At 45.1% G+C, this 15802-nt stretch overlaps 1 protein-coding gene across 18 annotated transcripts in view; it reads right to left on the minus strand.

Moving 5' to 3' along the window:
* Window positions 1-15802, minus strand: part of LOC139305706 (calcium/calmodulin-dependent protein kinase type II delta chain) — a 79727-nt gene that overhangs the window by 972 nt on the left and 62953 nt on the right. For 4 of the 18 annotated variants that reach the window (XM_070929633.1, XM_070929631.1, XM_070929632.1 and 1 more), the window contains exons 14-16: window positions 11387-11446; window positions 9411-9455; window positions 6896-6944 (exon numbers count right to left, since the gene is read on the minus strand). The exons of 1 other annotated variant lie outside the window; for it this stretch is intronic. In XM_070929633.1, the coding sequence (XP_070785734.1) occupies window positions 6896-6944; window positions 9411-9455; window positions 11387-11446 (154 nt within the window). Of the gene's footprint in view, window positions 1-6895; window positions 6945-9410; window positions 9456-11386; window positions 11447-14542; window positions 14551-14916; window positions 14950-15802 lie in introns of all 18 variants that reach the window. 13 more of the 18 variants (XM_070929639.1, XM_070929637.1, XM_070929638.1 and 10 more) reach the window with 6 other exon arrangements.

Raw genomic sequence — 15802 nt, forward strand, 5'->3', positions numbered from 1 at the left:
ACGAGTGGACCAATGTGGAACGGGGGCACAACGTCGACCCAAAAATCACAACATGGGGGGGGGGGGGGGGTGGGTGGGGGCAGAAATACACCTGTCACATAGACATCATGAGTGAAGGTATGAAGTCAGTCAGCACGGAGCAAACAACAACATCAAAATTACCTTTCATGCTAAGGAGGTAAGCTAGGAAACAACGAATGGAGAGAATAAGTGCTGGTGTTGTGGCTTTCTACAAGTACACCCAAAAAGTTTCTTCACTCACTCTCTCACACACACACACACACACACACACACACACACACACACACACACACACACACAGAGCAATGCTGCACATCCACTTTTACCTTCAACAGCTTCAAGTCCACTGCTGTTCCCGGCTACCTGAACACTTACAGTCTGCTGTGGGTGCCGAGCTCGGATTCCCTCCAGTGACCATAAAAGCAACAGAGTGACAGCAGAAAGGCGCAACATGTTCCCCTCGTGAACTGAGACAGTTCTTTCCAGTGGCAGGACGAGATGCCGGGCTCACACTGACCAGATAAAATTTTTTTTTAAAAAACCCACAATACTCTGTTCGGATTGGCCGGTTGCATAAAAAGCCCGACACAGCTGAAATAATGTTACTCTGAAAGTGTCCTTTGGCACCAACAGTGGACTTCACTCAGCAAATAGCAGACGTAGCACCGACTATGTTTACAGAGACTATCAGTTTGCTCATGGGGGGGCCTTATGGGGCCAAAACGGGCCTTTTACAAAACTGAATAGTTGCTTTTTGTCCAAATTGACATTCGCACACATGGGTCAGCGTTTTCTGCGTCTTGATGCGTAGATGTCCTGTAGATGGGGAGGACTGGGGGATCATGATGATTCACAGTTCAAAAAAGTCCTAATTTATCTTCTACTGGCCCTTCATGCAGCCCCTCAGTTCACCCTCTGTCTGAAACAAGCCGTGTGAGCTCCTGTCTCTTTAAGACCCTCCAAAGCCCACTGTCTTCTGATTGGCCAGCCAAGTTTTTGGAAGAATTTCCAAAGGCAAACTGTAAACCTAACGTTACAAAGCAACGTTGACGTAAACATAAACATCTGGTCCGTGCCTGGAGCAGAGATACCATATAAGGACATTCGTGCCTCTCTGACATCACAGAGACACGGCGGTTGAAAAAACTGAAACAGAGCGTTTAGAGCAGTCTGAAGCCTGAGCTTTTGGCTCTCAGGGATTACTTTGACATACCTTTACCTCATTATTTGGCAACATTTAGTATGAATATAAGGAAAAGCATAATAGGTCCTCTTTAAGATTGTGAATGTCATGCGAGCTGTCAGTAATCCACAGTCAGCACTGTAACTTCAGTTACTAGTTTCTTTGCAGGGTTCACATGCAAAAAATGACCCAACCAACAATGATGCACTGTCAGTTTATAGTAGCCAGCGTGACAGATAAAAATGTGTGGCATTCTAGTAAATATGCACTTTGGTCTTCTCAGTTTGTACACTGAGAGAGCACACACCCCTTCCTCATTCGACCTGGACGAAAACAAACAGTGTCTTTCACATTCATTTCCCCTTTAATGGAAACTAAAGCAGCACACGGAATCCCGTGTAACACTGTGAAACAAACTGCTTCTCATTTGTTTCAAAGTGTCTATTAAAATGTTTGATTGATGTAAAGCCAAATTAATTAAAAGGCCCAGCATTAGCAAACACAATGTTAATACAGCACAGTGGATTTCTTGTCTGAAAGGTGGCAAATGGATGTTTCTTTCAGAGCGCTTCATCCTCCGTCTCTCTGGAAACACTTTGACACGAAGTGAGAAGAAAAAGACACGCAGTCTTGCCTGATAGTTACTCTACGTTCCAGCCTGGATCCACGTCATTTACAGAAGCAGGCGGTATGTATCGGTCTGAAATATGGAGTAGCGGCGGTACGAGGAGCTCAGGCTGCCGGTGGATTACTGTAACGCTCCACAGTGTCCGTGGAGTGGAAATAATGCCCTCTGAGTATCTGTCAGCTGTATAATGCATAGTCTTTCCTCCGGGATCTCTTATTAGAGCATGGACAGACAAGACTTGGCACGCACACACGCTAATGGATAGAAACACATGTGGCAGTAGTACAAAGACACACACACACACACACACACGTAGCAGTAATACAAAGAAGCTAAGCTGATAAACTGACCCAGCAGCACTGTTGAGCCAAACAAAACAAAGCACATAACCGTGATGATGGAGATGGTGATGGGTCACACGAGACACACACACACACTATAAAATACATGTCTCAAGTATTTGTGCTGCTTCTTTCCAGAGTCTTATTTGAGTAGAATGCATTAATGATAACATTGCCAGTACCAAAAAAAAACATTATTTTCTGACAAACCTGCATTTCAACAAAAAGAAGCCAAAGTTCTGAAATGTTCACTGTTGTTTAAACACAAGCAGGCAGACGAGAACTTTGCCTGAATGAAAGTCTGTAAACGCTTTGATTTAAAGCTACAGCAGGCAATAATACTGAATTATAATTTAGGTTCAAATAGCGAATTTTGACCATCGCATGTCACTAACAATATCTGATTTTAAAGTGTCTGTGAAGCACCCGCCCGCCTTTGTGTTTAGTCTTTTAAAGAAAAAAACTGGACCAGGCCTGAATCAAACACCCAATCAGGGGTTAGCGAGCACGTAACTGGCCAATCGCATCAACTCTGTGCAAACAAGGCCGTTCTACAGAAGGTTCCGCCTTCTGGACTGGAGTGTGAATCAGAACACAGACACCCCCAGGTTACCCCTGATATGAATATTGCCTACTGTAACTTTAAAATCAGGACGTGTCTGATAGTGGAACAAGTAAACGAGGTTACATTCAGACAGCGTTCAGCACTGAACAGTGTACAATGAAAAACGAAAGAATGTAAATCTTAACGGGCCTACGGTTCGGCTCTGTGACAAATGTCGTACAACATGAAGCAAAGTGTGGCCGTTCAGTCGGCACATCCTGACACAGACGCAAAAACCTTCGACTCCAGACAAAAGTCAGAGACCGTCACAAGCAATAAGAAGCTCAGTGGACAGAATACCTGAGAGTCTGTGTCACATCTCCACCAACTTTTTTTTTTTTTTACTTACTTTATACAAGGTCTGTGTTAGAGCAGTTTCTTGTTTGGGAAATATTATGTTTTTACCTCCTCAGGCTATTTGAAATCCTTCAAACCCCCCCCCCCCCCAAAAAAAGGCCATAACCTGCGAGGAAGAGTCAAGTAGGTTTTAAAGTCACAAACCAAAAAGGTTGGGAACCACCGACTTCAATACAGTAAAAGAGAGGTTAGGGAGTCATGATGGCTTCTGACCTGCAGGGGGTGCTGTAAGACAGCAGCTCTGCACTCAGTGGATGAGGCGTGGTACAGAGGTCTGTTTAATCCAGAAGTTTTTTTGTTTTTTTTTTAAATCTAAGTGCCACATGAACTTCATTTTTTAAAATTGAAGATGTCGTGTTAAGAAGACCTTGTCTGTGAGCACCGAGTCCGGAGCCGTGTTCTTTTAATGCTGTAATAACTCCAAAAAAAAAAAAAAAAAGACCAAAATCAAATGAAATATCATAAATTGTATCATAAATACGACATCATATTCATGAAGGTGTAGCAAAATGATATTACTGAGCCCAAACTGCTCTGCACTCTATAATTTTGCATTGAACCTCAGGCAGAATGAATGTACATTCGCTGCCAAAACCCAACAGTTTAAGAATTAGAAATAATAATTATGACCTTTCCGTACACGAATCATCAGAGTCGTGGGCACTTGACTGGTGGACTTCCACTAAATAACTTAACTAATGATAGTTCCTTAAAAACTGACTTCAGTGTGTTTCTGGTTAATGGAAGGCAAGTGTGAGCTGAAGAAACACACAGGTGGACATGTATGGGTTCCTGTTATAGCTTTCATTGGCTGCGTCTTTCTGAATAACGGTAGCCGTCCTCCTCAGAACTCCTGTATGTTATAAAAAACACAGACATTCCTTCTTTTTTTTTTTTGCTACACTTCTGATTATCTTCAGTTTCTCCCCCAAGAACTGGGAAAAAATGGACTTACGCTGGGAGTCGGTGGGGCCCGGGCTGGGCAGGGGGCCGGGCCCCTGTGTGGGGGTCTGACGGGGGCCGCAGTGGCATGTAGTGAGATGGGCAGAGAAAAAGACCAGGAAGGAAGATGTGAAGAAGAGGAGGAGCAGGTAGGCAGCCACCAGTGCCCACAGGACGTACTGGCAGCACTCCTCGCCACTGGGCCAAACGCTGGGAGAGTACCAGCAACAGGAGCAGGAGGAGGAGGAGGAGGAGCAGCGGGAGGGGGAGGAGGGCCGGTGAGAGGTGGAGTGGTCCAAGTGCTTAAGGTGGTAGATTTGGGAACTGGAGAAGGGAGAGTGCGCTGAGATGAAAGGGGGGGTGGGGGGGTCAGAGGAAGACAAAAGAATGGATGGACGGACGGAAATGTAGAGTGTCACAGTGGACGCAGCGGGGACGCCAGGAAAACATGAAATGAAGAAGAAACGAAAAGGCATGAAGGAAATGACAGCGTTACTCTTCCACCAGCTGAGAACAAAAGTCAGTTTGGGGACAGAGGGTGAAACGGTGAAGAACGACAACAATGTGAGAGGATGAACTTGCTAAAGATGAAAAGCTTGATGTCAGCGCAGCGTGTACACCAGCAGATCGATCCCGTAGGCGTGGGATGCGTTTAAGGAGCGTAGCTACCACCGCCATTAAGGCAGTATTCATTGATTTTGGGGCAAAGATGAACCACCTGAGCACCTGAGATTATTTACATATCGCCTTATAAGAGCTGTCATGGCGTTGTTAGCAAGCGGTGAAATTCTCTCTCTTTTAGCTCCGTTTTTTGGTCGCCACCAACTCCCAAGAACAATATCTTACCTCTTTAGCTGCTCCACCAGCTGGTTACTAACTTTGTCTTATCTCTTATCTGGTGTTGGGTACGTAGTATGAGGGGGGGGGGGTTCCTCAATAAAAGCTGCCATTGGTTGATTGAGGCTGAATCACAACAGTAAAAGTTGCAGGCGTGTAAAACCTGAAAAGATGCTTTAAAAAAAAAAAAAAAAAAAGCTCCAGAGCTGCGGAGCTGGTGATAATTCTTTCACAGTACACATCAGTCATTTGATCCATTGCTAATATAAAAACATCGACTGGCTAATCTTTCTTTTTAGCCTCTTTTTTAAGGGTTGTTTGCCCAGCCGAGTTAGCTACTCTGATGGAGAGTCGAACATCTGAAAGCTGAAAGAACCAGATGGTTTCCCTCGGGGGTTGGCGGCGACCAAACCAGAGCTAAAAAGGAGAGGGAATATCGGACGCAAGCACAGACCCCCCGGTTGAATGCTGATGCTAATATGTTAGCTTAAAAACATCTCCAACAATATAATGGCATTCACTAAATGCAGAGGAAAATTAGACACTTTAACAGGAAGCCATCTACCGTCTATCAATCACGTCGGTGCAAATGAGTCACATTCGATGGATAGGAAATACTAGCTGCCCTTTATCTTCCCCACTTCCTGCCACAGACAGCTTCTCCGCAAAAAAAGGGACCACTGCTGAAATCACAAAAGATGTGATGATTAAAATAATTTCATAAAAGATTTCTAAACCTCTTTGTAGACGGAGGCTCTGATTGGGCCACAAATGCAAGACAGAGGGACGGCTGTATTAAAGTATGCTGTAAAGAATAATAGCAGGATGAAATGAGGGGGTGGGGGGGGGGGGGTCTCTTCTTTGTGGAAAAAAAACTTGTAAGTAGAGCAGTGTAGAGCAATTTCAAAGCTTCGCTGAATAAGATTACTGGAGCATTGAGGAATGACGACCCTATCAGCCATGAATAACAATGGAGGCCATTATAAAAGGAGCAGCGCCACGTCCCCTAATGGGCCTGTCTATGTACTAGAAGTATGGAAGCCCATATGCCACACACACACACACACTGCAGGACAACATGAATGTGAGGAGCCTCAGGAAGTCAGAAAATGCTTATATGGCGAAAGGATAAATACTTTTTCCTAAATGTTAAAAAAAATGTGGAAGATTCAAATCTTATTTGTCTGACAAGATTCTCTTCTATCAAAAAGGTCACTGCTGCAGTGAACAACCATATAAAAAAAGAAAACACAGCCAGGAAGACACGCTCACAAATCGATTCCACTCTTTGGACTCGTGCTCAACGAAATACTCCCACTTTGCGGCCGTGTCCCGTACTTCGGTCGAAGTTAAAGGAGGCCCAAACTGCCTCAACTATACTTTGAGGCCAAGTTTTGACGTGTTGCCATCAAACTGTAACATGAATATTAATGAGTGGAGCTCACAACCACCTGGGAATTTAAGTTGGTCCCAGTCAAGAGTCCAAAGACTTCCAGAACTTTTATTGGATTTACATTCAAACAGGGAGGTTAAGTTAAGGCTACATTACCCACCGACCAAAGTGGGCGAAGGTGCCAGACCCTTATTTATTGTTCGCCGGTCATTTGAACGGATTTTCAAGCAGCATTTCACTCCCCGCTGCACTGAGTTCGAGTGCGTGGTACCGGGACAGCCACGACATGCGAATTGAAGCAGTACGTGCCACGAGAAAGGACACTGTGTTTAAACCGAAATACAGTAAATAATACAACATGCAAGACATAAGACACAACCAGTAAAGGGGGGAGGGGCAATCAATTTTTTTTTTCCTGTGAATAACATCAGAGCCCAAAGCTGATAATAATAATAATAATAATAATAATAATGTGAGCTGGTGCACGCCACGAGGAAAAAGAAAGGTGGACCGCAAACCTTCAGATGCAGCACTTGTTTCAGAGTTTAGAGGAAAGGGTTTTCAATAACAGCAATCTGGACCTCCCTACCTCTCACGTCCTCGTCCTCGATGGTAGTGTTGGCGCTCTCACTGGACTCCTGTCAAACCACAAAGAAAAAAAAAAGACATGAGTATAACCAGCCTGACGCTAAAAGCACAAACAAACTGAGATCAGTGTGCGTTTCGCGACAGCTCGTTTTATTATCATCATCCACTTCAGCCGCCGTTACATCCTAATTTGGGATCGGACCTTTGATACGATCTCACTGTTCCCCCGACAGATGGTGAGAGGAAACAGTGAAGACGTTATGCTGTCATAATAGACTAACTGATCTGGTCCCAGAGCTTCTTTTGGGTTTGTTTTCTTTTCCTTTGGGTCAGATCTCAGTAGCATCTTTTATAAACGTCAAGATATTTGAGAAATGAACTAACATGACTGCTTAACCCCCATTTTATTTACATGAGAGTGCTGCAGGGAGGACGTATTTATGTAGTAAAACCCAGAAGTTAGCATCGCCCCTGGTTTTCTCGACAAAAAGCCAATGGGGACTTTGGATTACTGCAGAAAATAAGCTCTGTGGCGAGATGATCTTCACAAATGAACTCCACTGTTATGATTTTTGAAGCCTAAACGGAATCGCCAGAAGTAAAAATCTAACGTTGGGCTATAAAGGAGCTACAGCACGGTTGCATTACTTCGTCACCACCGCTGAGCTTCACATTTAAGAGAATATAGATAGATATAGATATATAGACAGAGTATAAACACAACAAGGCTGTGAAGGTGGACTAGTGAGTAGATGACTTTCCGATTTTTTTAAGCTTCCTAATTCACAAGTGGGGGGTATCTACTGACGTATTTTATGTCGCAGAACAACACGTTGAAATCTCTTAAGCTTGCATTAGCCACAGACCTTATTCCAGGCATCTAACCAAAAACCCACTGACTTCCAGACGAGGGAACAGGACGTGTTAAAATGCAAACTCATTTCCCGGTTTTAGGACTCATTCCCGCCTCTTACGGAGGGTCTCATCGATTGCTATCAGTTATGATAACATTGTACAGAACTGAATTGATGGAGACCTGAGGAACACGGTGACACCACCACAATGAAGTCTGATAGGGTTAGAAACACGTTTACCCAGATCATCTAAAACCAGTGGTTGCAAACCTTTTTTGTCCCGTGAGCCCTTAAAATGAAGCTACTGTACAGTACTGTTCAGATCGTTTGATATCAATACTTCAGTAAGAGATTTGAAGAAAGCCCGACTATCCCTTTAACCATTTTAGGACCCCTCTGATTCTCCTTAGTTCAGCACCACCAGGTGGGGACCCCCCTGATCTACACTGCTGGTAACTGAAGGCAAAGCAGAAAGTGAGTGCAACCAAAAACGTTGGTTAGAATTCCTCACTGCGCCGGATTTGTAAGGCTGACACAGATATAGACTTTGGACAGTAAAAATATTAGATCATTTATGGTTATCTATGGGCCAATACAGAATGATATATAGCCATGTTTTCTCATATATACACAGCTGCTTAATTGGGCTGCTAATGAATAGACTTATACAGTATCATTGGTCTCTACGTATATACAGACATATCTGTGATAAGCTCGTGTCAGTGTGGTATGTCAATGCAGAAGCAGGAAGTCCGTCTGTAAACTTGTGATGTTTACAGCAGACGTTTTCTTGAACCATCTTGACTTCCTTTTTAGAGATGGCTCGACAGAAATGAACTCGAGCGAGCGCCATCTTAGGAATGACGGCCAAAGCGAAGCAAAATGATCCGTTACGTCGAAAAGTGCGCTTCGTCCATGAAAATGTCCTTCGCACTTTCCCTCCTTTTCATCCCTTTTGTCAAATAAGGAATATCTTGTGACGCATCACATTGTACAGCGACCCTATCATTGTCTGATTCAGCAAACACAAAGAAAGAATATTGCATTGACTACACTCACACTCACACACACACGATGCTACAACTATGAGCTACAGCTCCATCACGTCACTGCACGAAGCAAAAACATACAAGCATGCACGTGTTCCCGCACTGTCATCTGATGGATGATTAATGTAGATCCACACATCTGCACAGGCAAATCACCAAGACACGATAGATGGACTCCGGTAAGGATTTGGCTTGGAACAGCTTTGGTATCGTGGTGCTGCACGGCCTTCAGTCTGTTCCAACAGCACGCACGATCCCTCTTACAACTGTCAGGCTGACTGATGTCACAATGACAATGGAGGCACATGCTTGTTACGTTCAGACCTGACATGGTAACAGTCGCATCAACATCCAGAATAATGAGTAAAACACAACGTTGTACACATGGTTGACCGACGTTTAAGTCATTTCCATGCAACGGTTTTACAACAACGGCATGCAATGTTTGACAGAACCCACTTTACTTTTGTCGTAGTGACGGTAACATCCAATGGCACACAAACATCATCATCATCAGAAGCAACATTAATGCTCTACTCTAAATGGCGCACACAGCAGCAGCAGCAGCAGCAGCAAACTACAGCTTCAGACTAGCATCTGATCAGCTGTATACCTTGTTTCCATCAGCGGGGTTGTGGATAACGGTGGTTTGAGGCTCCTGATTTGAGAGGACCACCGATAGGAAAGAGAGGTTGGTGCGGAAGGAAAGTGAGTTAGGACAGAAAAGTATTTTGAAAGAAAAGGACAAGAAAAAAAGTAAAAGTGGTAAAGTGAGGGAAATAATGGATACAATTGCTATTTGGGGGAAACAGAAATGCTACAAGATAGTGGAAAAACAGAACAGTATACTGCAACACTAATATAGATGGAAGTTCTGACATCAAGTAAAGTACATCAAGTCTTTCACCACAGAAGATCAAGAAGTTTTACCAACACTGTTGGCAAGATGACAGTAACTGACATTAAACACGGACATCACGGTAACAGACGTCTACCTGCCTTTCCTGGAATGCGCCTGCACGCCCCCCCCCCCCCCCATAGCTAAAAACATCCAGGATCCAGGTTCACATGAATACATAACAAGGCAGGCTTTCGACCAGTCACACACAACTTTACAGATACATCAAACATATACCTGCATTACTCTAAAGAGCGTAAAGATATCGTCACAACAGAAGTGTCAGGATTGGGTTTCCCCACTCACACCTGCAGCGCATGCTATTGCAGAACCGTTTTGCTGTACACTGGTGCTGTGTCACGGTGTCCCAGCCGTCGCGCGTCACATGATGTCACTTTGACCGAGGCCCCTGAAGGGGCAAGGCTGTGCCAGCTACGGGTGAACACTCACAGTGACGATCATGTCTTCTGACAGGAGAACACGGGCCCCCTAGTCCAACCTCAGGATAACGCTACTGTTGTTGCCAGTGCTGGATTTGTGCTGTAGGCTTTTAGGTTTGTACTTTTTGACTTCCTATTAAAGGAATAGTTCCACATTTCGGGACATATACGCAGATATGCTTTTGTTTTGCGAGACTGAGATGAGAAGACTGATATCAATCTCATGTCTGTGTGTTTACGGAGCTGGAGTCAGGGCATGGTTAGCCTAGCTTAGCATAAAGACTGGAAGGAGGGGGAAACGGCTAGCTTGGCAATAGTTTAATGTTTGCTTAATCTGTAAATGGTAAATGGACTGCACTTACATAGCCCCGCCATCGGTAGCAACTTCAGGGTTCAGTGTCTTGCCCAAGGACGTTTCGACATGTGGACGTGGGAAGGGGTCGAATCCCCAACCCGCTATACCTCCCGTGTGACAGTGCTAACCGCGGCACCACCATGCCACCCCAGACTAAAATGTGAAAATGTCTTTATGGGGAGTGTTGTTAGCCAAGAAACAGTTCCCACATATACCCCCCCCCCCCTCAAATCCGAACTTGGTGTTTTTACATTTCAGTTTGGGTATAGATTTAACTAAAGATACATTGTGTTAATTAGTAAGCTTTAAAAAAAGAGATCCAGGTAAGCTTTCTGAGCTGTTTGGGATACCAAACAGACAGAAAACAATGTGACTTCTCAGAAAAGAAGCACAACATAAACCTGTAATATTACTGAGTTCTCCAGAAGACTATTGAGGTTATCATTCAAACATGTAAAATGGTATTTACAGTGGCAAGAAAACTTAACAACCCTAAATCTCAACTCAACACCAAACCAGTGTCGTCTCCAGTTTGGTTGACAAAGGCTTGAAACCTGTGGCAACAGTTGACGTGCAATGGCCCCACTGTTGCCATTACAGCCATCATCAACAACAGAGGAAAATGTAGCCCATGTACAGCAATATGACAATGCAATAAAGCAACCCAGAAGTGCGTGTGGAGAGCTCATGTTACACAACCACTAAAGACATTTGTGGCTCTTAAGCTTTATGGAGAAAAAAAAACAATCACCATCCACACTAAAGTGAGGAAGGCGGTGAAGTTCAACACAGCTGCATCATCAGGACAGATGCTACCCAAAAGTATGGACAGACAGATAGTTAGACAGGGACAGTCATGCGAACATGCAGGGCAGCAAGGCAGGCAGACAGTGTACCAGAGAAGGAGTGGGGACTGGCTCTTTGGGGCTGGTGACCACATTGGCCTTGTTGTTGATCTGGAGGGACAGAGTGGACAGACAGGTAGACAGACGGGACAGGGCAGAAGTGACAAGGCTTAGTGTTCGAACACTCGCTCTTCAAGCGGGCTGCTGTGGAGGGAAAAGTGGAACATCGTGCTCGGGAGTTGCGAGCGTCAGTGAGTCAGTCTGTCAAATATACGAGACCCATCCCGCACAGGACAGATTCCGTTTTTTAGTTTGAACAGGAAGCAAATCAGCCCCTTTAACTAAAACCCCAACAGTGTCCCACAAAAGAAACCACCTCATTCCATAAGGAGCAGAGCGAATAAGCCAAGTTGGAGCGTTCTTGTCAGAGGCCGGCCTGCTCACAGAGCTCAGTGGAGACAAGACACTGGAGTGAAACAAATGACCCAATCACTCTGTGGAAGAATGAGTCAGGTGGAATGGACTTTCACTTATATAGCGCTCTTCAACCATAACGGTCTCCAGATCTGGTCTCATTCACCCATTCACACACCAATGGAGACCAACCTGCCATGCAAGGTGCTGGCACCCAATTGGGAACAACTTAGGGTTCAGTTTCTCGCTCAAGGGACACTTCGACATTTGGACGGGGGGTAGTCAGGGATCGGACACCCAACCCGCTCTACCTCCCATGTGACAGTGCTAACCACTGCACCGCCGTGCTGCCCGTGGCACGCCGTTTACAGTACTATACCTCGAAGAAACACTGATATTACCTGAAAATGTTTTCTCAGAAATTACACTTCAACAAGAGTCTACGGCCATGCTAGCGGCTTCGTGAGACACAGCGGTGATTAGGGCTAACTGCTTATGCAACATGCTCACAGTTACGATGTTAATATGCTGATGTTCAGCAGGTTCAGGTGCTTCCAGACAAGGAGCGGTCGCCCACCCTGGCTGCTGCACTAAAACTCGATGTTCTGAATCGGCAGCAGCAGGGTGCATCTGCGCCACAGCTCCCAGCTACCTCCGATCCTACCAGCCTGCACGGTTAATATACTAGTATACTAGTATCAGAAATACTGTTTACTGTCCTAGACTGGACAATCAGACTTCGAAGCTGATGTTGCTCCAGTACTGTTTCCCTTCATTGATCTCTGCTGATGAAGCGGTATATCGGCAGACACACTCTCTACTTTTAAGAGGAGGCTTAAAACTTTGCTTTTTGATAACGCTTATAATTAGGGGCTGGCTCAGGCCTGCCTGGACCAGCCCCTAGTTATGCTGCTATAGGCCTAGACTGCTGGGGGACTTCCCATGATGCACTGAGCTTTCCTCCTCTCCCTCTTCATCTTTGCACATTCATCACAGTCCAATGCATGTTACTAACTTTATATATCCCCGGAGTTTCTTTGTGCTTTCTCATCTCGCAGGTTCCTGTGGATCGTGGTCCTGGTACGCCTGGGTGCTGCCGCCATGGGCCTGCTTGACTCTCATCACTACAGTTATTATGTTTAGTCGAAGTTCTGTTACTATTAAAGCTGTTATTGCTATTATTAATCTCAGCTACTATTACAGCTGTAACTACTATTATCAGTCATATTTCCAGTGTTATTATAACTATAGCTGCTATTTCTACTGCTAGTGCTGCCATACATCTCTTTCTGTCTGTCTGTCTGTCTGTCTATCTGTGTCTCTACGTCTATCTCTCTCTCTGTCTGTCTGTCTGTCTGTCTGTCTGTCTGTCTGTCTGTCTGTCTGCCCCCCCCCCCCCCCCCCCCCTCTCTCTCTCTCTCTCTCTCTCTCTCAAACCCAACCGGTCAAAGCAGATGACCGCCCACCTAGAGTCTGGTTCTGCTCGAGGTTTCTGCCTCTTAAAAGGAAGCTTTTCTTGCCACTGTCGCCAAAGTGCTTGCTCATGGTGGGAACTGTTGGGTCTCTGTAATAACATTATAAAGAGTGGGTCTAGACCTGCTCTATTTTGTAAAGTGTCATGAGATGACTTTTGTTGTGATTTGGCGCTATATAAATAAAATTGAATTGAATTGAATTGAATTATATCCTTCAGGGAACTCAGATACACTAAGATCAGCTCCTGTATCTTTCCACTCATTGTACTTCCCGTGGTTGTTTCCATGGCCAAGCAGCGGCAAAGGACAGCGCACGTTCACGAGAGCGGCAGCCGCCCCCTCCCTCTCCTCGCAGATCTAATATGGGTGAAGATTCAGCTAACTGGGTGGCTTATTTCTCGCCTCATATTTGCTCAGAAACAGATTTTGGTGGGCTGCGGAGGTGAAATGAGTGAAAGTTTACGTTTTGTTAATGGCAATCCGCCGCCAGCACTTTGCATTGTGGGACACAGCATGCGAGGTAGACCGGTCCGAAGCAGACCTTTGTGATTTCACTTATAAAGATTCCAAATATGGTAAATCTGGCCCCCAGTGTTTCTCATCGTTATCTAAAAACAGCTGTTACAAAGGGGTGCTTTGTAATCAGTCACTTGTATTCAGGCCCGAACAGCACACTGTAACATCCTTTCCTTTGTTCCTTTCACTTTTGGATAAAAGATCATTGAACTGTTGTAATATATAATATAATATATTGTATAACGTCTTTATCTGGGGGAATTTCAGCTGAGTTTCTGTTGACAGCTGAGTGAGTCATGGTGCACTGAATAATTGTGAATAAAATGACACGCAGCCGAAACCAGCTCACTCCCCCCAACTACAAGGTACATTCACATCGGTTTCATTGAGTGAGTTGGTGTATTGTAGGATATTTGGTGGAACCTGGAACATGCTAACAGAGTACAGGAAGTGACTGACAATAAAGAAAACGCTGGCAATGACAGACTCACGTGTTCAGGAATATGAACAATCAGGTTAGTCTTTGTTCCATGTGAACATCGCGTCCATGCTGAAAACCAGCAGCGCAGGATGAGACTCATAAACGCATGAAGACTCAGTAACAGCGTCAACAAAGCAGGAAAAAAAGGAAATGAATGGGTGTCTTTTGCACTATCCCACCTGTATTACTATAAAACGACGACAGCTACGGCGCTATTTTACGTCCGACTCCAAAAGGAACGAGGGTCTAAGGGTCAGGGACTGGTACGTGGGAAGGGTCTAAGATTTATACCTGCTGGGGACACACTACATGACTCTTAACTTGATGTTCTTGCGATGTGTAACGTCTGGACTTCAGACTCCAATTCAAAACCAAGAACAGGAATTAGTTTGTGTGTCATGGCCTGGACTGGCCAACGGTCACACCGCCTCTTTTGTGCATACACTGATTACTATTTAGGGTTGATTTCAGGGCAGCCCAGTATCACATTGTTGAACAGAGGGCATTCCTGGATGTGGAGATTCACTTCTCCCTCAGTGTGTGACGTTTTCACTGTCGAGTTCAGTCACGCAGTGCCTCCCCAAACTAACCTTAAGCAGCATTGTGCATCACTGTGGTGGAATTTAAATCCGAGGGAGGGGGGGGGGGGGGGGGGGTCAGACTGGCTAACAAGCAGCAGCGAGCTCAGGGCCTACCCTCAAATGTTCTGTGCCTTCCGTCTTCCTTTTCTGCGTCGAGCAGCCACAATGGAATACAGTGGGAGAGGAAATGAACCCATGCATGGCTGTACGACCCAAACTCTATGATCAATATCAAGCCACTAAAGCGTTCATGTGTTTTTAGTACTAGTTGAAACCATAAAGTAGTAATTAAAACCTGTATTCTTGCCCAATCACACCACATCTGCATCAAGGCACACCAATGACAGCAGTAACAGTAGCTTGGATTAAAAAAAAAAAAAAAAAACAGTGGCGTGGGTAGCTGGCATGAGATAAAGCAATCGCGATCGCGACCCACCAGCAGGAGCTCATCAACAGGAAAAGAAACGCATGAATCATTCAGGCAGGCTCCATTAACACGGGAAGTGCCTCAGAACCAGAGCAGGACTGAGCAGGAAACCCTCCACAGAGGAGCGCTTCCCAGATGATGCAGGCTGGGCTGACTTCACAGCACCAGGCAAAGCTACCTGCAGCCTGCTCCGCAGCTCACAGCTACACCAACACTTAGTTAGAGGCTAGCAGGTAAACACAGCGGAGCAAATTTAGCAGCGAAATGAGACCGATACTTTTTTTTCTTTTCCTGATTTGCGTCTGGCTCATCTGCATCTTAAACGACAGGGTTGAATTAGGATGAAGCGCACACACACACACACATACGTTCCTTGGTGGTGTCAACGGAGGACCCTGATCATATGACAGCTGTAGAAGAGCTGGGAGACGAAGCCTCCTTTAATCAGCAGTTATTCGTTTCCAACTGTTTCTTCAGCGCAGACAACAGATGCTCCTCCTTCTCTCTCTCTCTCTGTCACAGATTGACAATGCGGGGAAGGGGGGGGGGGGGTATTGGAAAATATCTGTCACG

This window comes from Enoplosus armatus, chromosome 23 (assembly GCF_043641665.1).
Source record: "Enoplosus armatus isolate fEnoArm2 chromosome 23, fEnoArm2.hap1, whole genome shotgun sequence".
Taxonomy (NCBI): domain Eukaryota; kingdom Metazoa; phylum Chordata; class Actinopteri; order Centrarchiformes; family Enoplosidae; genus Enoplosus; species Enoplosus armatus.